The sequence below is a fragment of the Emys orbicularis genome, chromosome 9 (assembly GCF_028017835.1).
Source record: "Emys orbicularis isolate rEmyOrb1 chromosome 9, rEmyOrb1.hap1, whole genome shotgun sequence".
NCBI lineage: Eukaryota > Metazoa > Chordata > Testudines > Emydidae > Emys > Emys orbicularis.
Genome location: NC_088691.1, coordinates 26,735,920 through 26,760,080, shown reverse-complemented (window position 1 = coordinate 26,760,080; position 24,161 = coordinate 26,735,920). Strand labels below are relative to the sequence as shown.

At 37.8% G+C, this 24,161-nt stretch overlaps 1 protein-coding gene across 1 annotated transcript in view; it reads left to right on the top strand.

Annotated features, from left to right (window-relative positions):
* LOC135883414 (fibronectin type-III domain-containing protein 3A-like) overlaps positions 1-24,161 on the top strand; it is a 72,596-nt gene that overhangs the window by 12,039 nt on the left and 36,396 nt on the right. The window contains exons 2-4 of the mRNA XM_065410513.1: positions 13,783-13,920; positions 21,238-21,313; positions 23,822-23,898. Coding sequence (XP_065266585.1) covers positions 13,810-13,920; positions 21,238-21,313; positions 23,822-23,898 — 264 coding nt within the window. The 5' untranslated portion in view covers positions 13,783-13,809. The remainder of the gene's footprint in view (positions 1-13,782; positions 13,921-21,237; positions 21,314-23,821; positions 23,899-24,161) is intronic.

The following is a 24,161-nucleotide window of genomic DNA, read 5'->3' as shown; positions in this document are numbered from 1 at the left end:
TTCTAGCCCAAGTCATGCGTTTGCTTATCTTCGGACACTTTTGTCTGTTTTTCCTGTAATTCTTAAGGCCATTTTTTCAGATTTACAAATGAGAGATCTATATGTAGGATTTCAAAGTACAGTGTTAATATACAAATAAAATGGATTCCTTCAGGCCCTAAACATCCAGAGCAATGCTTTGAGATGTAATTAGCCTATTTTCACATAAGAAATTATCTTTAATTGTGTTAAATAAGCTTAATGTACTAAGTGTTGAAGAATTCATGCTTTATAGCTTCAGGACAGCATTAGCAACATGAACAAGTTAGCTGATGCCAAAACACCTTGTATTCCCAGCAAGTGGAAAGAAACCAACTCTTGTGCACTCATCTGCTTAAACACACACACAAACCCAAAAAACCCACCTGTAGCTGGAAAACATCGTAATCCCATTGCTCCTTGTAGTTGGAGAATTAAACACTCTAAGAGCCCAATTCTGCAAGGAGTAGAGTATCCTTAATTCCCATTGACCTAAGTGGAAATAGCACATTTCAGAAGCCACTTGGCTCCTTCATAGTATTGTGCTCTACGGATGGGATCCACAAAGGTAGTTAAGCACCTAAATCCCATTTTTAGTACCACTACGATCCACAAAACGCCCTCTCAGCTGCCTCCTGACCCTATAAGTACCTAAAGTCTCTTGGTGCCTAATTTTTTTCCTCTGGGCATCCAGGCTGCAGTCTCACTATAGGCGCCTGGGCACTTGTCTTCTGCCTAAACCCCCAAGCGATTCATAAACTGGGAAAGATAGGCATTTGGCTGCCCAAGTTTTGTGCAGGGTCTGATCTGGTAGGCAGCCTCTGAGCATGCCTAGCAGATTGGACCCCCTCAGTCAGTCATACAAAACAGCTGGAGGCAGGGGACAGAGGAGGTGCTCCCATATAATCTTTAGCCTAGTGGATAAGGTACTCACCTAGGATGTGGGAGACCCCTAGTTCAAGTTTCTTCTCCTCCTGAGAGGGAGAAGGGATTTGAACAGGGATCTGCCATCTCTCAGATGACTGCTCTAACCACTAGATTATAGTCATTCTAACTTGTTCTCTGGCCCAAATAATATCTAAGTATTCCATTGTTTAATAAAGTGTCACTCTTCCATTGAAGTTGTTCCACATCAGAGAAGCCACATCAGAATACTCCATAGCCTAATGGTTAGGGTATTCACTTGGCAGTTCTGTGTTCAAATCCTTTCTCTGCCCCCAGCTGTTTTGTTTTGGGTCCTGCATGCAATTTAGGTGGCCGGGCTCCTATTTTCCCCCAGTTCCTGGATCTCTGGCAGAGCTATATGCCTCCAGGCAGCCTGTGTTCCAGAAAAGTGACTGGGCTGAGCATGCACCCCTCTGGTGGACATCTCCTATTGACTAACTTAGGCGACTCCCCATCTAGCACGCTAACTTCGAGAATTCCAGTCTGGGGGCACCTGTCTCTCCCAATTTATTGTATGCGGGGCCTAAGTTGGGCTTTGTGGATCAGTGTTGTTTCTGAGGGGGTTTTTTGTTTGTTTGTTTGTTTTGATTTTTTTTCTAGGCATTGTGACATTCAGCATTGAATGCCTAAGTCCCTTTAATGCTCAGAATGCAGAGGGAGTTAAGTGTAAAAAAACCTGATACACTGTGCATGCCCAAATGGCAATATAATAGATGTTTGTATTATATAAGTTGTATATTTGGGCCTGATACTAAGTAAATTAACCATGTAGTTAAAATATTTGGGGATGACCCTTGATGTGGCAAAGGTATGGTCAGTCAACTGACCACCTAAATCTAACTAAAAAAAACTAATAAGCTTCCAGCATCAGCTTGCACCCATGCCTCAGTTTCCCCATCTGATGATACTTCCATTGTAAATCAGTTTGAAATCTACTGGTCAAAAGCAATATTATCTAGCTCTATATATTATTTACTTAACCCCCCCCCCCCCCAGAGGATTATAAATTGCTTCAGTAAAAAGATTCCCCTTTGAATCCATATGATTGCAAATTAATTTCCTTGGATTGGAGTGCTCAAAAAATGTCAAGGGCATATTATAAATGCAAGGGAGTCTTCCTAGTACCAAAGCCACTGCTGATATTTTGTTTTTCTGGTCCTGTCTACACTACAGGGAAATCAAGTTAACCAAAACAGCTTTTAAACATAATTCTTTCCAGAAAGATTCCAACACAACTTTTATGCTGGTACAAAGTCTGGAACATGGCCCATGAAAGGATTTGTAACACAATTCTTCTTTCTGTATATTACCTGGGGAAACTGTTTTTGGAAGAACCGTTAAAAAGCAACAACAAATGTTTCTCTGTGGTGTTGATGAGTTTCTGCGTCTCCAGATACTCTGCAATTTGTTTAAAAGCCTCCAACAAAAGAACGTTTATAATCACTATCTTGGATATGCTTCTGAGCAGTAGCACTTCCTATATGACTGCAGCAGCAGTAAAACTCTCAAATTATGGCCAGCATGTGTTTCATATAGCTTCTGGTACTGTCACGTGGAAAGTAATTCTGCACAGGAGCATCTTGCAGATTGCCACAGTGATTTAAGGTAGTGCTATCTGCTGCTTATTTGGGTATTAAGGGAGGATGAGAACAGGTTAAACAGCAGCGTTCCTGCAAGAATGTACTTGCAGGAACGCAAGGGAGGGATAGCTCAGTGGTTTTGAGTTCAATACTTGAGGGGGCCACTTAGGGATCTGGGGCAAAATCAGTACTTGGTCCTGCTAGTGAAAGCAGGGGGCTGGACTCGATGACCTTTCAAGGTCCCTTCCAGTTCTAGGAGATAGGATATCTCCATTTTTTTTTTTTTTTTTTTTTTTTTTTTTTTTTTTTTTAATATAAAGCAGTGTAGTCTCTTTTGTAAATAATCTTATATTCTGTCTCTGGAGTTAACTTTATCCTTTTTTCCTAACACTGAGGTCTCCCAGCCTGAGAACACGGGCTTAAATTATATGGTATTTTTCCCGGTTGTAAATATAGAAAATGTTTGACTGCACATACTTGTTGGGTAAGCCCTAAAGAATATTTTCAGTGTCTGTCAATTCAACTTGTGGTGCCTTTTTGGCTAGAAGCCAAACTTTATACAAGACAGGGTGTAGAAAAAATCACTTGGGTATCATTCTGAATTATTTCCAAAGATTTAGTAAAAACGTACTAGCTTTGAACAGATTAGTGTTATGGAGAGATGGTGGTCTCTTCAGAACTAAAATTGTAACTAGGCTACTGTTAAAAGCCTGATTTTAATACCCCCTCTAATTTTGCCATAAATAAACCAATCTGCCTAAAACTTCTCATGTGTGGTCCTCTGGCACAGGAGAAATATTTTAAGATTGGGGTGATACAACAGGGTGTCTGAGATCTGACTGATGTTTGAAAAACTGGGAATGTATTGCAGTTTGTGAAATGTTTCCTATCTCAAAATAGCCTGCTCTGTATTAATTCTGAATTTCTTCGTTTGTTCTCACTGGGGACTGATTTTTGACCTTTTTTCTTTTTTCTTTTCTTTTTTTAAGTTTCTAGTTGTTCCATGGCTTGGGCAGGTGTGGGGTTTTTGAACCTGTAAACTCTAGAGGTCATAAACTCTGCTGGCAGGTTATACTAGATTTAAGATGTTCAGAAGTCAGGACGCCTCAGTAGGAATTGGCAGGGTGTTCTGTAGAGTCCCAAAGCAAGACAGGAACCCCCAGTTTTTTCTCTGCCTCAAATATAGCAATTTCATCTACATAAAATTTTCACATGTCAAAGTTTATAAGACGCTTTTTCCAAAAAATAAAAAGCTCTAACAATCTCTGAATTAGTTATAAATAGAGCATTAATTTATATTAGAACATGATAATTATTGGGAACAGAGGAAACACATTGGAAAATCAGAAATATCTAGAAAATCTGGAAATATTTATTTGAGGTACCAATACCAGGTATCTATGACCCCTTAGCAAATTTGGCCTTTTGATTTTTTCAGCCAGATTCCAGCTACCTAAGAGAAACTCTACATATCTGAATGTAAATTGTGGTTTCCCTGCTTCTAATTAAGGACTGCAGACATCATTTTCCCCACCATCTCACCCCTGTTACAGCCCAGAGACCACATCCTGCTTATTCCCATACACACATGATCCATGCAAGACCCAGTCCGTGTCCCCCACTACTCAAAGAGCTGGATACTTCATTTAGCCTCCCAATAGGTCAGAATCCCCACATTACAAATACAGACTGGAGTTAAACTTTGTCACAGCTATCTGGATGCAAAGGTGACAGATTTTTTTCCTTCATCCTTCTCAGCATAACTTTACTCAAGACAAAGCAGAGATAAATAACATACTATCATTCTTTAAATCAAGATTGGATATCTGTAAAAGCTAGGTTCTTGTTCCACCTGAAGTTAAGGGCTTGGTGAAAAAATTACTGGATGAAATTCTATGGCCTGTGTTACTCAAAAGATCAAACTAGGTTATCATAATTGCCTCATCTAGCCTTAATCTATGAATTCATATGCTCAACATGAAAGAATTAATGTAGCACTTAGTGGGGTTGTTCTACAGGGAACTGGAGGACAAGTGGCAGTGAAAGGACGGAGTTATTGTTGATGGGTGAACTCAAACGAGTATTTCTTGGTTGGAACATTTGAAGTACATTTAAATTACTCTTGTTTTTATCCCTAATTTTGAATTTCTTGACTTTAAAAAACCAACCAAGCAAACATGTATTAACTATGTAATAAATCTAAGATGTATACAGACCACTCTAGCATCTATGTGGTACTGTAATTAATTTTCACTATTTATGCAATCTGTTTAGCTTCTGCTCATTGCTTTATTTGGACAATTAAATTAATCTGATTTATTTAGTCATGCTCATTTCTTGAGACTTATGCTTTAACAGGCAGTCTCTTTACTTTTTCAAAAATTTGTTTTCAGTGTTTGTGAAAAAACTTTTGCAGATCCTAAACGTTGGGTCTGAATTAGCTGGCATCTCATTTTAAATATTATTTGAAGCAGTGCTTGAAAAGTTTGACACCTACTAGACAGAGCCAACATGAAAGATTTGCAGGTGGCCTTTTATTAGTGAGGTCCTGTGCCAACACTGTTATTTCTTTACAAAATAAAAATCACAATAGATCACATGAGACTATGTATATGTGTGTGAAATGGTATTACTTGTTGCCAATAACGTTAAGTCTGCTAAGGCCCACTGGAACACAGTTCCCATGGTATTCTCAAGGACATGTAGTGCCCTTCTGGGGAGACGTTTGGGTATTGGGAAAATATTTTGATGTGAGACCTAGTCACTGGGTCTAAAATGTATTAAATCCAGAAATAAATACTGATCTAGCATCTGAATAAAACAAAAGGCAATTATATTTTGTTGATTATACAAGACTGGAGGGGAAAAATCCATACAGACATTGAGTATAAACAACCTTTTCTCCTTAGAACAGGCTAATTTTCTCTCTCTTCCTTCCCCCTCTTATTACATTAAAATAGATATTGTTACTAATTAAGAGCCTTGTACATGCTGAATTCTTACTTCAGGTGTTAAGATAAAAGTAGATTACTCAAAAGTAGCATGAATGTTCATAAAAATTAGTAAAATTATTTCTATCAGGAAAAATCTGGCTCAAAATACAGTACAAACCCTGATAAAACATCTGTCAAAAAAGCACTGCTGCTTTTCTGTGGAGTGTTTTTTCCCAAGATGTTTTATTAGTTGTTGCTTCTTTTCATGAAAAACTCTCTGTGCTACTTTCTTTAGACCTTCAAGCTGTGAATATAAATGACTGGATTTTTCTCTACTTTTACAAGTCTGCCTATGACTTTATAATATCCACATTGCTTTTCCTAGGAGATTTATTTCACTAGAAACTTGTTAATTATTGTAAATTGTTGCTTACTGTTGGTGTTTTATACCAGTTGTGAATTTTTTTGTTGAAAACAACTGCAAGTTTTTGCATAAAATACGAGGTGTAATATCTTGTCAAGGAAAACTAATAATGACTTCATATCATAGCTTCTTGTTAGAGATGTTATGTTAAAGTTTTGATGGCGTTTCCATTATACGATCCCAGTGGATATAGTTTTATTAACTTGCTTGGCAAAAGACTCAGTTTGATTTTTTTTTTTCTCCCCTTAATCTTAAACACTGCCTATTAAGCTTAGATACCTTCTGTTAATTTAAGTAAAAGTCTGATATTTAACATTTCCTGTATATTAATATTGCATATACCTTTAACTTTTTGATTGAAGTAAAATATATTTGAAAACCCCCCCCCCCCCTTTTTTTTTTTAAACAAAATGTTCTTAAGTAAAGCATTTCATTGTTGAGGAACTAATATCTAGTGCAGGGGTTCTCAAACTTCATTGCACTGTAACCCCCTTCTGACAACAAAAATTACTACACAACCCCAGGAGCAGGGGGGACCAAAGTCTGAGCCCTGCTGCTGGAGGTGGAGGGGGACATAAAGCTGAAGCCCTAGGCCTTCAGCCCTCAGGTGGGAGGCCTGTAACCTGAGTCTCGCCACCCATGGCTGAAGCCCTCAGGCTTGGGCTTCAGGCCTGGGGGTGGGGCTTGGGCTTCGGCCCCAAGGCCCAACTAGTCTAATGACAGCCCTGCCAACACCATTTAAAACGGGGTCCTGACCCACAGTTTGAGAACCACTGATCTAGTGTCACTTCACTGCTACCCATTTCTTGTTATCTGTGTGGTTGCCCCCCCCCCCCCTACTTTTGGACCCCTTGTGTTCATTTAAGCATTTGGTAATACTGAGCCCAAGTCAATGGGAATCCATAATAATCGCAGCAGCGTGTGTTAGAGGATTTTGGGAGCAAGAAAGAAGGGAAGGCTGGTGTTTCAGCCGTCAGTCTCTGTGTTTTTCCTATATCTGCAAGTGAGGTCAGTCACAATGCTATATACCAGGGGTCGGCAACCTTTCATAAGTGGTGTGCCGAGTCTTCATTTATTCACTCTAATTTAAGGTTTTGCATGCCAGTAATACATTTTAACATTTTTAGAAGGTCTCTTTCTATAAGTCTATGATATATAACTAAACTATTGTATGTAAAGTAAATAAGGTTTTAAAAATGTTTAAGAAGCTTCATTTAAAATTAAATTAAAATGCAGAGCCCCCCGGACCGGTGGCCAGGACCCGGGCAGTGTGAGTGCCACTGAAAATCAGCTCACGTGACGCCTTCGGCACACGTGCCATAGGTTGCCTACCCCTGCTATATACAGTATTTGTTTTGTGGGAAGCTAGTCATATAGACTTCTCTCTGTTTTTCTTAGAAGCCTTTGTAATAGATACTGCCTATGGAAAATGTTGCTTTCTTTTGTAACTTTTCTTTTTAAATATGATTACCTGAATTATACCATCAGAATATTGAATTACTCAAGTGTACTTCTGATGGGGAAGTTTAAATAGGAAACATTTTTTACCTACTTACTTTTACCTGATCTTCTAGTAGTGTGAGATAAAGTTTATGAATCTTTATATATTATGCATACAACACATAGGGTATCTAAGTTTAGCTGCCTCAATTCTGTGTAAACAGTAATCCAGCATTCTAGAATTCAACTCTTGGGAGGCTATAGGAGAATCATCCTAAGTGTTAATTTGGTTGGCAGTCTCAAAAATGCCAGTGTTGAAAGGGATTGAAAACTATATTAGAACAAAGCAGCATAATACAGAAGTAAATGTGTGACCATAACGTGTACATATTACACTGCACTTAATCCAGATACACCTCTACCCTGATATAACGCGACCCGATATAACACGAATTCGGATATAATGCGGTAAAGCAGCGCTCCGGGTGGGAGTGCTGCGCACTCCGGCGGATCAAAGCAAGTTCGATATAACGCGGTTTCACCTATAATGCGGTAAGATTTTTTTGGCTCCCGAGGACAGTGTTATATCGGGGTAGAGGTGTAGTTTAATGAACTACTACACAAAGTTGAAACAAAAATGTGAGGCTTGCTGATGCTTGTTAAAGTATTGTTGAATGCAAACATAATCAAGTTTTTTCAATTGTTGTACCTTCCATAATAAAGTCTACCAGAACCAAAGGTACTTAGATACAAAAGTTAGAATATTTGATTTAATTGTATTTTACTATTTTTCACTTTTCAAGCACATTTGCCAAATTATATGTGCAGTTAACTTCAGCTACTAAAGTTTAAAAAGAATATGTACTGAAAATAACTTGAGTAACTACTTTTAGGGATGGATGATGCATTTTGATGTTTTACTGATTTTAAGATTCTGTTACCAAAACAGTGCTGTTGATGGCTTGTTTGTGGGAAGCACTGCAGATTGGTAGACTAAATCAAAACTCTATTTCTTGTGGGTATCAAAAGAATATAGAAGCCTTGTTTCTTTATTTTAAAAAATAGCAGAGTGCATCTTATACCAGACTTTAATTCATACTCCAACTAAACAAAGGTTTGGAAACAGATCCTCCAATTAATACATCATTTGGAAACCTCTGTAGAGAAATGAATCTGGCAAGAATTACATTTGTAAAATCTAATTTTACTAAAATTAACAAGTTAAATTGCATACTGACTTGAAAACCTACACTGTACGGTGACAAAGTCCCAGAAAATGTAGCTACTGCCCACTGATTAATTCTCGGAATATGCTTGTGACATTCCCTAGGGTACAATCTGGACTGTTGAACAACTGTCTCCTCAATTTTCCAAAATGGGGTGCCTTTTACACTACTTCGCTATGAGAGCAACCACTCCTTGTCTGCTCTCACACAGCCTCTAGCATGTAAATTACTCCCAGTGGTGGTATTTGAGTGCTCTAGCCCGCCATTCCTGAATTATATTACAGTACAGAGCGACACTAGCAAATTCCCTGTCCCAGACTTCTCCCTAGAAATGTGGTGCTTGTACTGCACATTACCCTCCTGGACAATACAAGCTCATTAAAAATCCATTATTTAATTAAGAGAAAATGATCTGCACAAACCTTATCTCAAATGGAGTTTCCCAACCAACTTCAGTCCAAACACACACTAGTTTAGATAAAACAAGTTTAACTTCAGAAAGATAGATTAATGCCTCATTACTTGTAATCACTTAAAGTCAGAATTGGTTATAAAGAAATAAAAGGTAAAATGCAAACTAATACCTAACTTAACAAGCTAAGTGAATTCAAATTGAAAGTCTATCTTACCACATTTAGTAGTAGTTTTATTGGCTGAATCTTTCAGCCAGGCTCTCTCCCCAACCTGTTTCCTATATACCTCAGGTATTGTGGTTGCTGTGAGTAGACATAAAGGGAGAGAGGATTTGTCTTCTCTGTTCTCACCTTTTATAATTATTTGCCTCTTTGAAAATCATCTCCAGCTGAGGTTCATGACACAGTCTGTTTGCATGGGAACCTCAAGCTGTTCTAATGCCAAAATGTAAATTTCTCACTTACACCCTTCTTCTGCCAAAGAATGGCTGCTTAACCAGGTGATAGTCCATTTGATTATGTTGACACCTGGCTGTGGTGTAAGTGTGCGTTTTGTCTTTGAGGAACTGGTTTGTGCATGCTTTTCTAAACTTGGAATATGTCTCAATAATGTTATCTTATAACTTTTACGTGCAATGTTACCACACCTATTTTGTCAGAACAATAATGATTGGCACATCAAGTCTTCAAATGGTCCCTCACAAGGCATACTTTGTACAAAATCCATTATAGTTTTGTTGTAAAAGGGGTGAATTTAGGGATACAGACTGTCACAATGCTTTTGCAACTCAGAAAACTACAAAATAGCACAATCCATGATGCTTTCAGATGGAATTAGTTTCCTTCTTCAGGTTGACCTAAATCAGAATTTTGGAATTTGTGTATTAGTTCATCTTTTATTAATAAATAGTAAAAGGGTGGCCTGTGGATTTATTCAGTGCAAATAGCTTTCCCAAGCCTTACAAAAACTAATTTTTACCAAACCAGAACTTGGATATTAAGCTAATAATTTATCAAGTTTAATCATTGCACTATTTTGTTGCAGTATTGGCCAACAGACTAAGCTAGACTCATTTAATAAATTTTGTTAAAATAGCATATCCCACCAATGACAAATGGGGTTGAAGTTTTGGAAAGTAAAGTTTCTTCTTCGAGTGATGGTCCCTGTTGATGCGCATCATGCGCTTAGAGCCACTAAACTTGAAAGCATTGTCCATTGGTCTGTGCACGCACCCTGGCTCACATCATGCCTCTGACCGAGGGGATAAGAGCAGAGCAGACAGACTGCCTCTCCAGTTCCTTCTCCCACCACATGGTCTGAGTCGGAATCTTTAGTGTCCGCAGCTTTGGCTTCATTTTACTAAATAAAAATCATCTAGTTTGTAAATACTGTAGTTTTAACAGTTTTCCTGTTTAGCATTAGATTAGTCATGCTCAGGGAGTCATGGCTCTATACATCAGGGGTCCCTAGGGAGGTCCAGAATACCATCAAGGACCTCCCCTTCGATTAATTGCACCTCTTCAATAGAAGACGGATGAGTCCCTCCATACCTTGAAGGATTCCAGGGCTACCCTCTGCTAGCTGTGGATATACACGCCTGCCCTTAAGAGGAAGTTTCACCACCGATCTGTCAAATCTAGACATATGGATCAGCAGTACTATTACTGCCCTTCTCCAGTCCTCTGGGACCTTAACTATTCCCATAAGTTGTTGAAGATAATTGCTAACGGTTCCAAGATTGCTTTCACTGGTTCCTTAAGTACCCTATGACGAATTTTATCAGGCCCTGCCCACTTGCATACATCTAACTTATCTAAATATATTTTAACCTGTTCTTTTCCTGTTCTGGCTTGTGTTCCTTCCCTAGCGTAAGCTTTGTTTCAAAATGTTAATGCAAGAAATACAAAGTTGCAGCACTTAGTACATAGAGCCTTGATTATAACTGGTGCCTCTAGATACCACTGTAATAGAAGAAATAATAGGGCTGTGAATTCTTACTATATACCAGGGATCTCAAACTCAAATGACCACGAGGGCCACATGAGGACTAGTACATTGGCATGAGAGCCGCATCACTGATGCCTCCCCCCGCCCCTGCCTCTTCCCACCCCTTCCCCACCCCATTCCAACCCCTTCCCCAAAGTCCCCACCCCAACTCCGCCACCTCCCTGCCCCTATTCCAACCCCTTCCCCAAATTTCCACCCCCTCCCCTGAGCGTGCGGCTCCCCACTCCTCCCTCCTGGAAAGTGCTAAGCGCTGCCAAACAGCTGTTTGGCAGTGGGAAGCGCCTGGAGGTAGGCAGAGGAGCGGGGACGCAGCGCACTTGGGGGGGGGGCGGGCGGCAGGTGAGTGGAGCTTGGTGGACGCAGGACATAACTCGGGGGAGGGGGCGGGGAGCTTGGCGGGCCGAAGCAAATAACTCCGCGGGCCGCATGCAGGCTGCGTCTTTGATACCCCTGCTATATACAGTATATAATCAGAAAAATTGATTTGGGACACCACAGGACCAAAGGCTGAAAACTTGTATTTTACTACGCTGATTACTTTCATGCTGCAATAATGTAGCATTTAAAAATTGTCAATAGAAGTACACCTTCAGACATAAGAGCATTCTGAATTAAGGCTGCCACAACATAGTAGTATTTATATTTGAAATTTCCTCGAGGTTGCAGTATTCCCCAGGATACATTATTTTATGTTAGAAGTTTGAGACTGGGATAGAAACTTTAAATATTTATTTGAAGTTGCAGGTGTTAGGATAATTTGTATACCTATTTTTACAATTTGATATTTTTATTAATTATTTGAATGCTGTTTCCATAAGGGTTTTTTCTTAGCTGTTAAGTATTTATTTCCATCTTCTGATATGACTGATTCTTAGATCAAAGACAGTCTTGCAAAATTTTGGATGACTCATGTATGCTAAATTCATGCTATGGATAATTTTAATGATTTAGCTTTAACCCACTAAAAACAGGAGTTGTACAGTGAAAGCCATGTGACTTTCTTACTTTAAGGATTGCTAATGGCAACATTACCATACAGTTATTATAAGTGGAATAATTGTATGCAATCAGATATCAGTACATTTTGTTTGCAGCAGATCAAAAATATCACTTAGTGAACGATTATTTTATTCAGGATGCAAGTAACTTACTAATGTAGGCATGCTTAAAATAAACTTTGTGGGACAATTTCTGCCCTCACACCTGTGCAGTCCCAGTTGTTCTCTTAAAATTCCTTTGCTAAAAGCAAAGCTAAAAGGTGTTTGGTGTCCAGTTACATTATTTATTTGTATTTGGTACTGTTTGATATTTCATAATACTGTGCTGTGAGAAGTTACAGTAGCTTTGAACTAAAACTATTACTATGTCAATTATCATGAGAACTTCCTGAGTGAGGGAATGTTTTTCAGTTAGATGCTGTAGCTCTCTTTGACCTTGTATGCACCAAGGATTTCAGGGATTTCTCCCACCTTCACTGTAGAGCTACTCTGAACACGGTTAGATGGCATGGTGACAAACTACATCAGTCACTCTACATTAGTGCTCCTACCATTGCTACCATGGTGTAAATGCATCATTAAGTGCTGAAATAATCACAGGAATCATTTTTTCCCAATATGGAGTGTGATGCAGCAGACTAAAAGAGAACTTACTATTATACACTGAGTTAACTCAGTCTATGCAAGATTGCTAATTTAATAAACTGAAATACTCAAGGCTGCATTGTAGTAATCTGTCTAAATTGTAGAAGATGGAGAGGGAGAAAGAAATATCAGCTAAATGTAATACAGCATTTCCTGTATCCTGTTATCCTATGCAGTACATTAGACCTCATAAATATACAATAGAGACCCCAGAACTGTGCAGCACTCCTCTTTCCTTCTCAGCCATCCCAGTCCAGTCAGTAGTCTTTCTTGCTACTAACTTTTTGATTTATTTTATGCTGCCTCTAAACTTTACTTTTTCAGTTTGTGGCAGACATTTCTATTGATAACAAGCAACTGCATTGTAAAAACTCTTAGAGGTTTGTACCACCCTGTGAGCTAAACTGGCGACTTAGAAACTTAATTCTTTCTATTGAAGCTTAAATTCTGGAGCGTAAAAATTCAGCAATTTTAAAATAACCCACCTTTTTGCAGTAATTTACATGGCTGTGAAACTGTATTACACACAGGGCCCTAGTTAGTTATTTACTTCTGATGTCTCCGTGATAGTGCTGTTTCAGTTTAAAGATGCATATAATGAATTTCAGGAACTTACTTACAGAAGTAAGGTTCTGTATGGCACAAGTCTGTTCCTTAGCATCACGCTCAAGAAAATGTTTTGGGCTTTTAGTGTGTCTGTAATGTAGTGGGCCTACAGATACACCCAATAAATATTGCTCCAAATTCAAAACTGCTAAATATCCTTGGAATTACCAATAATTTGTGCATTTTTTTTTTTAAAGTTGCAGTGATTTTGAAAATGGCTCTTGTAGTAACTTTTTTCATCTCAAATTGAAATGACTAACATCTTTGGGATAATTGTTTTATTTTTTGTGCAATAAGGAAGTCTTCTTTCTTTTTGTTCTTGGGACTTTCAAATGTCAGTGAGTTGGTATGAGTGGTGTAAGTAAAGGAACCAATTAATATAAAAAAAATCTTTCTTCTGAAGAAGAGAATCTACGCTGCTATATTTTTCTTTTCAAAGATAGACACCTCATATGAAGGGCAAACGTCTATAAAAATGAGGCTAGTAAGAAAGTTATTAAAATAAAAATAGCTCCTGATCTTGATTCTGTATTTTCATTTCAGCAGGTGGTTGATGTGCGACGCTGTCAATGAATGGTCATTTTAGCCATGATGGCCGACCAGCCGCCTCCATTAGAAGCCACACCTATAATGAATGAAGTGCCACTTCTACCTCATATGGTTAATGGGGACAGCATACAACAGGCAAGTACACCTGTAAAACTAGAATGCATAAGTCAGTTTAGACTTTGCCTACTATGGCATTAATTGCCTAACAAGCTACTTGGAGTGATGCATATTTCAGTACTGCCCATAATTGGGCTATGTGCTTTATAGAACAAGTAGAGCAATTGTGCTTGTACTACTGACAATTCTTGTTTGAAAACGCCTTGAAAATTGGGGCATTAACAGGAAATGGAAGGAAAGTAAGTGTAGTACTGATACTCAAAATCAGAAGAGTTTTTCTGTTGCTGTCTTCATTCTAACTTCTGACGCAAATATGGAGACTAGAAAAAAATCACTAAGAATCTAGATGGTGATGGAACCATGAAAATAAGCAGTAAAGCTTAGAGAGAATATTTTTCACTAGACAAATTTGATTGCTTTGTTATAGAATTACAAAATTAATGGATTAAAGAAAAGTGTGTATTTGGATTTAATAAAGCATTTAATAATTCACAAAATCTTTGATTATAACAAACTGTCTTAAATATAAATACCACTATGGATTAGAAATTGGCTGCAGTACCATAAAGAAATAATTATGTTGGAGAGAGGTGTAGTAGGATATAGCAAGGATCGGTTAGGTTGGTGATATTTAATATCTTCATTAATAATCTACAAAAAGGAGTTCATAGCACACTAATGAAAATTGTTCATGATAATTTGGAAGGAGATCAGAATATCAGTGAGGACATAAGAATAACACGAGTGCTTAGTGAGATTAGAACTGTAGGCAAAAAAAAAAGATATTCAGCGTGGTAAAGTGTAAGTTAGTACATCTAGGGAACACTTAGCTAGAAGTGAGTTTGCAATTGGATATGGTATTCTAAAGGTTACTGCATTGTACTAAATATAAAGAGGAAGTGTTATGTGACCTAGAGATTATAGTCTCTGTACACTTCTAGCGTGATCACACTGAGAAATGTTGTATTAGGTTCCGGACATCTCATTATTTTAAAGATATTGATAAACTAGAAAGTTTTCAGAGAAGGAACAAGCAAAGGAATGTGTTATACTTTGTACTATAGTGGGTGTGGATTTGGGGAAATTTTAAGAGAGAGTTTATATCATACAATAAACAAAAGCTAAAAAGCATATAAACTATCCTACCCTAGCATTTTAGCAAGGTGAAATCCCTCTTTCTAGACACTCACCAGTTGAGAGAATATTCAAATAGCTGATTCATCATGTTACACCAGGAAAATAGTAAATTGAAGTTGGTGACCAATTTGGGTGTCAGGAAGACCATCAAGAAAGGGAGGTTGCAGTAATTAAAGTGAGAGATGCTGAGGACCTAGATGAGACCATTTGCTGTCTGAGCGGGAAGAGTGGGATCTTGGAGGTGCTGAAAGGAAGAAACGAATGACATGATTTGAACACAGCCTGACTGTGAAGAATAGAGGAGTCAAAGATTACCCAGCTCTGGCCTTGTGACTTGTAGGATGGTGGTTGTTTCAGCAGTAGTGAATAGGAGAGAGTGGGAAATGTTTTGGAGGAGGAATAACTTGTTCCATTTGTGCCATGTTAAGTTCAAGTTGACAGCAAGCTATTCAGAAGGAAGCAGAGAGATAGGATTGGATAGAAGGAAGATAGATGTGAATTATCAACACAAAGTTCGTAGTTGAAGCTCTCAGTGGATGAGATCACCCCAAAAGAGTGTGTATGGAGAAGAGGAGCCAAAGGCACAGCTTGCACAGCAATTTCCTACAGGAATCCTAAAACAGCCTAAAACAGAGATGCCATCATTGTTGGATTTAAAGCAGCCCAGCGTCATGTCTTAAATTATGTAGCGATCCCTGAGGCAAAAAGAAAGGTGGGGCCGGGTGCTTCAGAGAAACCCTACTGCTATAAAAGCTGTAGTTGCTGTCATTCTTCCCTAATTTGTGGCAGCCATTTTCCTCAGCCCAGAGTCTTCATGCAGCAGCGAGCCATCAGGAAAATAAAGAACTTGGGTAGGTTCAAGAGCTTCATCCAGCTGGAGTTTTAACTTGATCTGCAGAGTTATAAAAAAAAAAAAAATCAGATCATTGGGGAACTTCATCTCTGCTTCTCACTAGTTGAGGTACCCATGGTACCTGAAACTAAAGGAAGTTTCATTCCATTTGTCCATTTTGGAGGACTTGCTGACTGTCTGACTTTTTAAGATCTGGCATGCTTTTACATCATAGCCATTATGTGGGCGAACCTCAAGAATGGATTCTCAGACAGAGTTGCTTTAGCAATGACTTATTTAGCATCTGCACTATATTTGGGAGGAAAATATTTTTTGGATAATGTCACAAAACTAGTGTTTATTCCAGCAGCAACTGACATCTGGTGTGTCTTAAACTGGGCTAGGCAAGAGGCAGAATGCTAGTTATTAAAAGTCTGGTCTGCAGTGATTGGACCCTACAGAGAAGTGTGTCCTTGTGGGACCTGCTGCATGGATTATCCCAGGTTCCTGAAAGCACTTGGTATATAGAAAGCAGTTTAGTTTAATCCTGAATACTGTCATAATCCTCTCTCTGTGTAGGATATCAAAAAACTTATTCTGAAGGTGTTCCTGGCAGCCACTTGCTTTGAAAAGTGAATGGGAAAACTGAGTGCTGTATCCTGCAAAGAATCTTAAGCTAATATTTTAACATGTTATAGTTGTTCTCTGGACATTATCTTCTTCCTTTTCCCATAATAACTGATGCAAATGAGAGCAGATTATACTACTTAGATAGTGCTTCACAGATTTGTGTTGTAAGGACTTGGGGTTTTAGAATCCTGGTATTCATTCCCTCTGCATGGAAGGCTTAAGAGGGCAGACATCATCCATCTAGAGAGTGTAGAGTTGGAGAAAGTCACTCATTGGGGAAAATTCTTTTTAACTGTGGTAAAGCTCTAAATTCACTTAAACAACTAATTTTGCAATGCGCTTTCACTTTGAGCAGCAGAGGTGATTGCACTTCTGAAAATTTTGAAGACAATATGCCATTTTACACACACACATTAAAATAACATGGCACAGTGTTGGGCTGTTGCAGCATTTGGCAGAATGATTGTTAACAAGGCAATTAGGTATTTCCAAAGTCCTATATGTCTGGACTTCTTCTGAGAATGAGGAATTTTCTGTAGCTAATTCTATAAGTTCAGTGATACCTTTCTGTATGCTTCCTCGAATATTAGCATACAGTGTCGTGGAGAGGTTGTTATATAGTTACTGTTTGAATTATTAGTATTGATTTCAGTTTCAGCTGTGACCTATGAGCCCACATTTCTCTTTATTTATAGCATAATCTCTTCAAAAGAACACCACCTCAAACTTTAAATTTAGAGGCAAACTTTGCAGCCCATGCCAATCTCTAACTCAGTTGTCGTCATCTGCCAGAAGGTTTAACTACACTTCAGCATCCGAACTGTTATGCATATGAAACTAGCCATAGTGTAGGAATGATTTCTCTCCCCCCTCCCCCCCCCTTACATCTGAACAGGCCATGGTTGAAATTGTTTAAATCATTAATAGTCAACTAATCAAAACAATGCTTGTTGCAATTAAAATTTAAATCTCCAAATTACTTTCTGTAATGGATCATAAAACCAATGATGTAGCTGAGATACGTTGATGATGTTTTCATCCTCTGGACAGATGACTTCATCTCCCTCATAGATTTCCACCACAACTTCAGCAACCACCATCCATCCATTAAACTCTCTTTGGAACACTCCCACACTAGCAACAACTTCCTGGACATCACGATCAGCTTCAACAATGGAACCCTACAGACAACTATATATAAGAAACCCACCGATCGCCTTACCTACCTTCATAGATCCACTTACCACACCAAACACACCAAGAAATCTGATATCTACAGCCAGGCATTCAGAGACCACAGAGGATACTCGGAGGAGAAAGTCTGGGATGTACACCGTAACACACTCAAAACCACCATCACCAAATAAAGACACTCAACCAGAGAAGTAGAACACATCATTGGACGGGCCACCCAAATACCTCGAGACAACCTGCACCAGCATCTGCTTACCTTATATTTAGGCTTGGAATTATTAGGTTTTAAATGGTAAATGTCGATTGTTTTTCAGACACTCTCAAACTAATGAAAAAATACTTGAATGGATGATTATTTAAATTTACAATTAGACAAAGTAATAAATCTACTTGAACTTGAGAGTTTGATTTAAGGATATTGACTTGTGATGTAGACTATTTGTTTTAATTACTATAAACGGTTATAAATCTTTAACTTTTTGAATCTTTTAAATTATTTTCAGTCTCCCCTATTGCTTGCTCCTTCACAGTTTCCCATAACTGTGAAAATGTACATCAATAAAATGGGGGGGGGGAATGCATAAAACCCATAATTTTGTGCAAACTGTGAAAATTTAAATGGATAAAAATAAAAGTTTAAAAATAAACATAGATATTATCCAAAACTCTTTTTAAAAAATCAAATTCTAATAAGCTTACTTATGTTGCACAGCAAGAGTCTGTAAATCCATGTATGCCTTTTAAGAAATGAGAGGTTCAGGGTGGGTTACTGCACAGTGTGTGAGGTGTGCAGCTGGGAGAGCACTCTAATGAATTCTGCTGTGGCTTTTCTGCCTTCCTAATATGCCTCATGGCAGACATTGGGGATTTAACTATTTGAACCATTTTATATAGACAGTGTTTAGGATCTCTGTGGTTTTAGCCATCGTAAACCTAGCATTCTCTTGTGGTTAGGCTATGTATACTCTGCTCCTATAACCCACTGAAAATGTAGGTTGAACCACAGGCAAAACTTCACTATAATACATGGTTTAAATTGTCCCCCAGCCATCCTGGTTCCTGTATGAACTGGCAGGGTATCGAGAATGTAAGATTAGTTGGATGTGATCCCATTTATTTTAAGGCAAATTATAGCTCATTGTTTGAAGTAAAAATTTGTTAAATCTGTGTGTGTTTGTTTTAATTCTTGACTAACATCAGCAGTAAATAATTCCTGAAGTCTTTTTGCTTCCCATCATTCTTTAAAGGAGGCAAAAATTAAATGTCCATATAAAAACCACCAATATACAAAGTAAATTCACTTAGTTTTTTGGGTAGTGAGGTTTTTCTGTATTACATGACATAACTACAATATTGGATCAGACCAATGGTCCATCAAGCCCCTTATACTGTATGACAGTGGATAGTACCAGAGCTTCAGGAGGAGTGTACAGAACAGGGCAGTTGGATTGATCTACTCCTGGCTTCTGGCAGTCAGAGATATGGGGTTGCATTTCTGATGATTTGGCTAATAGTCATGGATGGACCTATCGTCCATGAACTTAGCTAGTTCTTTTTTTTTTTTTAATCCAGTTATACTTTTGGCCATCACAACATCCCATGGCAGAGTGTTCCACAGGTTAATTGTGCGTTGTGTGAAAAGGTGCTTCCTCTTGTTTGTATTAAACCTTCTGCCTACTAACTTCATCAGGTGATCTCTGGTTTTTGTGTTGTGGGAAAGGATAAATAACAGTTTTCTATTCACTTTATCCACATCATTCATGATTTTATAGACATCTATCAGTTCCCCCCTTTAGTTACCTCTTTTCTAAACTGAACAGCCCTAACTCTCCTCGTATGGAAGCCGTTCCACAATCTTGATCATCTTTATTGCCCTTCTCTGAACCTTTTCCAGTTCCTCTATATCCTTCTTGAGATGAGGCAACCAGAACTGGACACAGTATTCAAACTGTGGGCATACCAAGGATTTATATGGTGGTATTATGATATTTTCTGTCTCATTTTCTATCCTTTTCTTAATAGTTCTGACATTGTTAATCTTTACAATAGAGTGAAAAAGGCAAACAAAGTAGAAAACAGGACAAGTAATCCTCAGTGAGCTCCCTCAGGTTTTAAATTGAGTAGTCTCTGCATGCAAACAAGCCAGGCACTTAAAATTTTATGTGTAGTTCATTGGGCTGTTAATTAGAACAACTTTGATCATGACACTTAGCAGCACAGGCAAAAATCTGGCATGTCTTCATTTTGAACTGACTAAAACCTTGTTTGTTAATCCTGGGTTAAATGTGTTTGTTTTATCCTTTAAGATTTAGCTTATTTAATCAATATTAATTTTGTGTCAAAAGCTAGGAAATTAGTCTTCTAGAGTTTTGTTTTGGGAGTAACATAGAAGCCTTTTTGTGTGAATTGGAGGGTCTGTATTTACTTTACAGCTGTGGTAGTGTTAACTTGGCAACATTTCCTGTCCCTGCACATCTGATCAAAAGGTTGTAATAAATAATTGTCACGTTTCCACTGTCTGAGTGCGTAACTTGCTGTCCCCAGCCCTTCTGCTTCAGCTCCTCCAAAGAGAAGCTATTACAAGCCACAGAGCCAAACACACAATTGTAAAAACAAACTGAGAATTAACTTAAAGCTTAAGGCAATTTTTAATTTTTTATTTTATTGCTGTACAGTGGTACAAAGAATGGATTATAAAGATATTTTCAATATAAAATATAATGCACAAGGGTTTTGTCTTCAGAAATAAGACTGACACCGACTACAACCAGAGGCTTTATCTCTTTCAAACAGTCAGATACAACAGTCAAGACATTATATCTATTTGATTATAAAGCAAAATTTTAAGTAGGTTGAATATGTCTAGGAAAATTATAGGCTTCTCATCCTCAAAAAGAGAAGGCATGGAAAATGTTAATGACCAAGTTCAGAAATAATTTTATGAAGAAAAATTAATTGGTCTTTGGAGAACTCATTGTCAAACTATATTTTAACCTATTTTCCGTGTGGAAACTTGATTAAAATATACTCCTGGGTAAAACATCTTTTATAAATACTCTCTCTAGATACCCGATCTTGTCAATCTAATTCTGAGATTGTTGAGGCGGTGTCATAGAGAAGACTGTAAAGCAAAATGTATTCACTTTGGATAAAGTATTTATTTTTTAGATAATGTGGTGGTGTTTCCCTTTTTAGAAAAGGGAAGGGAAAGTAAAAAAAGGGAAATTTTATGGAAAACAAAGTTGACAAGGAAAAGTAAAGTATAGCTTACCTTTCAACTGTAACTAGGGAAGAAATGACTGGTAGGTATTATCAGAACAATTTTGAATGTTTCAGAATAAAGGATAACTATATAATTTATTGAGACTGATGGGAATTCAGCCCACATTATCAGTATTTCTAAACTTGCCCTCTTTGCTTCTGTAAGAAATTTTGTAAGACGAGACTGGAAAGGAAAGTGTTTGTTTGTTTGTTTGTTTGTTTTAAATCTCTAAAATATTTTAAATGACGTTTATTGAAATTACAGGGTTTTTTGTTTTCAGGTTATACTTGTGCAGGTAAACCCAGGAGAAACTTTCACAATTAGAACTGAAGATGGACATATCCAGTGTATCCAAGGTAAAAGAAAATTCCACTGAGTTCAATCAAATGTGTTAAACAGGGAAAAAAAATATTTAAAAGATTCTTCATAAAACTACTGCCATAAGACTTCCACTACATAGTCATAGGTATGTTTACATGTTTTCTGTCATACAGTGAATGAATCTGTTCAGTCTGTATTGTAAGCATGAATAGGAATCCACTGGAAGATAAATGTTAAGCTTGAAGAAAGTTAAATATCTTGGATGTATTACATCTTAACAAACTTTGCTGGTTATAAAATATAGTGCAAGTCAATTTGAAACTTGTCTTAATTAGATAACACTATTGACTTGTAATGATCTTGTCACGATTTTAACACTTCAATTTACTGAGGTTTTAGCTACCTAATTCCAAATTACTTTAATGGGTATTGTATGGCAAAATCTCTGTGCACCACTGTGGTATTTGTAGTCTGTTGCTATTAAGGAGTAAATACTACTATCCATGTAGTTATGGAGAGCTTCTTCCGTAGTAGCAATGGCAAGTCTGCAGATTTAAGCATTGTTTCAAAATGTGCTTCATATGATTATATTATATTGCACAATACTTCCACAGTTGCAATGCCTATTTTCACCTCTCAGAATGTTTGCCCATAAAGTTTGTTTAGTCTCTCTTCTTTTCTCTCAGCATTTCATTAATGTTTAATAAGATCAGCTTTCTGGAAATAATCATTGTTTCTCTTAACAAAAATGGTTGCTACTTTTTACAAGTGCAGATAGCCGGAGTAATGAGTAATGTTACTACATATTTTAATTCTACTCATCAGAAAGATGAGAAAAAAAAATAGCATTATCCTATACAGATATTTAAATATCTAATATGTGAGAGCAGAAAGAGGTTATGATTATTTCTTATCCATATTTTTTTTTAATAAACCCAAGTAGTGTACATACAAGTGGAGCATTTATATGGGGCAGTATGACAGAAAAGTTTCCAAACACTTTAGTGAGACATTAAAATTGTATTCCATGCACTGTTTTGAGTGACAGTGAATCGCTCCTGCAGACACTTTATATCTGCTGATGAACACTTTGTGACGGGTTGGATCACAGAAACCCCCTTGGGAGCTGCCACCCAATGTGCAAAGACTACCCCTGCTTCTGTTTTCCCTGCCAGCTCAGGATTCCAGCACCCTGTCTCGCTGAGCCAGACACTCCAGTCTGCTCTAACAAAGGCTCAGGGTCTGAATCACTTGTCCCAAAGCTGCAAGTTTACCTGAAAACCAGCTCACAGGAGTGTGCTTGTCTTTAGCACTCAGATGCCCAACTCCCAATGGGGTCTAAACCCAGATAAATCCGTTTTACCCTGCATAAAGTTTATGCAGGGCAAACTCATAAATTGTTCGCCCTCTATAACACTGATAGAGAGATATGCACAGTTGTTTGCTCCCCCAGGTATTAATACATACTCTGAGTAAATTACTAAATAAAAAGTGATTTTATTAAATACAGACAGTAGGATTTAAGTGGTTCAAAGTAGTAACAGACAGAACAAAGTAAGTCACAAGCAAAATAAAATAAAATGCGCAAATCTATGCCTAATCAAACTAAATACAGATAATCTCACCCTCAGAGATGCTTCAGTAAGTTTTTCTCAGACTGGACACCTTCCAGGCCTGGGCACAATTCTTTCCCCTGGTACAGCTTTTGTTCCAGCTTAGGTGTTATCTAGGGGATTCTCCATGATGGCTCCTCTCTCCTTCTCAGTTCTCTTCCACCCCTTTATATATCTTTTGCATAAGGCGGGAACCCTTTGTTCCTCTGGGTTCCCACCCCCTCCCCTCACTGGAAAAGCACCAGGTTAAAGATGGATTCCAGTTCAGGTGACATGATCACATGTCACTGCAAGACTTCATTACTCACTTGCCAGCACACACACATACAGGGAGACTCACAGGTAAACAGCCATCTGCAGACAATGGGAGTCATCAAGATTCCAAACCATCATTAATGGCCCACACTTTACATAATTACAATAGGCCCTCAGAGTTACATTTTATATTTCTAGTTTTAGATACAAGAGTGGTACATTTCTACAAATAGGATGATCACACTCAGTAGATTATGAGCTTTGTAATGATACCTTACAAGAGACCTTTTGCACAAAGCATATCCCATTTGCATTATAGTCACTTATTATCAAATTTTTTATAAAACCATGTAGACTGCACAACGTCACACACTTATTAAAATATTTTTTGGGTTTTTTTTTAATGGAAAAAGTACACACTAAGATTTGCTTACAGTTTTCCTAATTTTCAAGTCCAGTTTTTAAATTCAGTTACCTAAAGATGGTTGCATAAATATGGATTTGCAGCCTAAGTAACTTAGCCATGTTTTTTTAAATGAATGAGTGCTTACCTTTAGGCCACCAAATAAAAGGGAAGAGGGGTGGGGAGATTTCTGACTGTATAAAATTTGGAATACTCACTGTGGTAAAAAGTGCTAACACTTTTAAATCTTACACTTTTTTTTTCCTTTTCAGGTCCAGCACATGTTCCCATGGTGTCACCAAATGGTTCTGTGCCTCCAATATTTGTGCCTCCTGGCTATGTATCTCAGGTAAGAATTAATTTACCGTTGTTTGTGCTTTTGCATCAGAAGTTGCTGCTTATCACATCCCTAATAAAAATGAAAGACAATTTCTAAAGCTGTTTAATAACTGTAGAACTCATGGTCTCCTTCACAAGACAGATCTAGTATATCACGTGTCTGATTTGTGCTCATAGGCTGAGATTTTCAAAAATGGCTATTGACTTGAGTATCCAATTCCAGTACAAATGGGAATTGCCTGCCTAGCTCCCTTTAATGGCTTTGAAAACCTT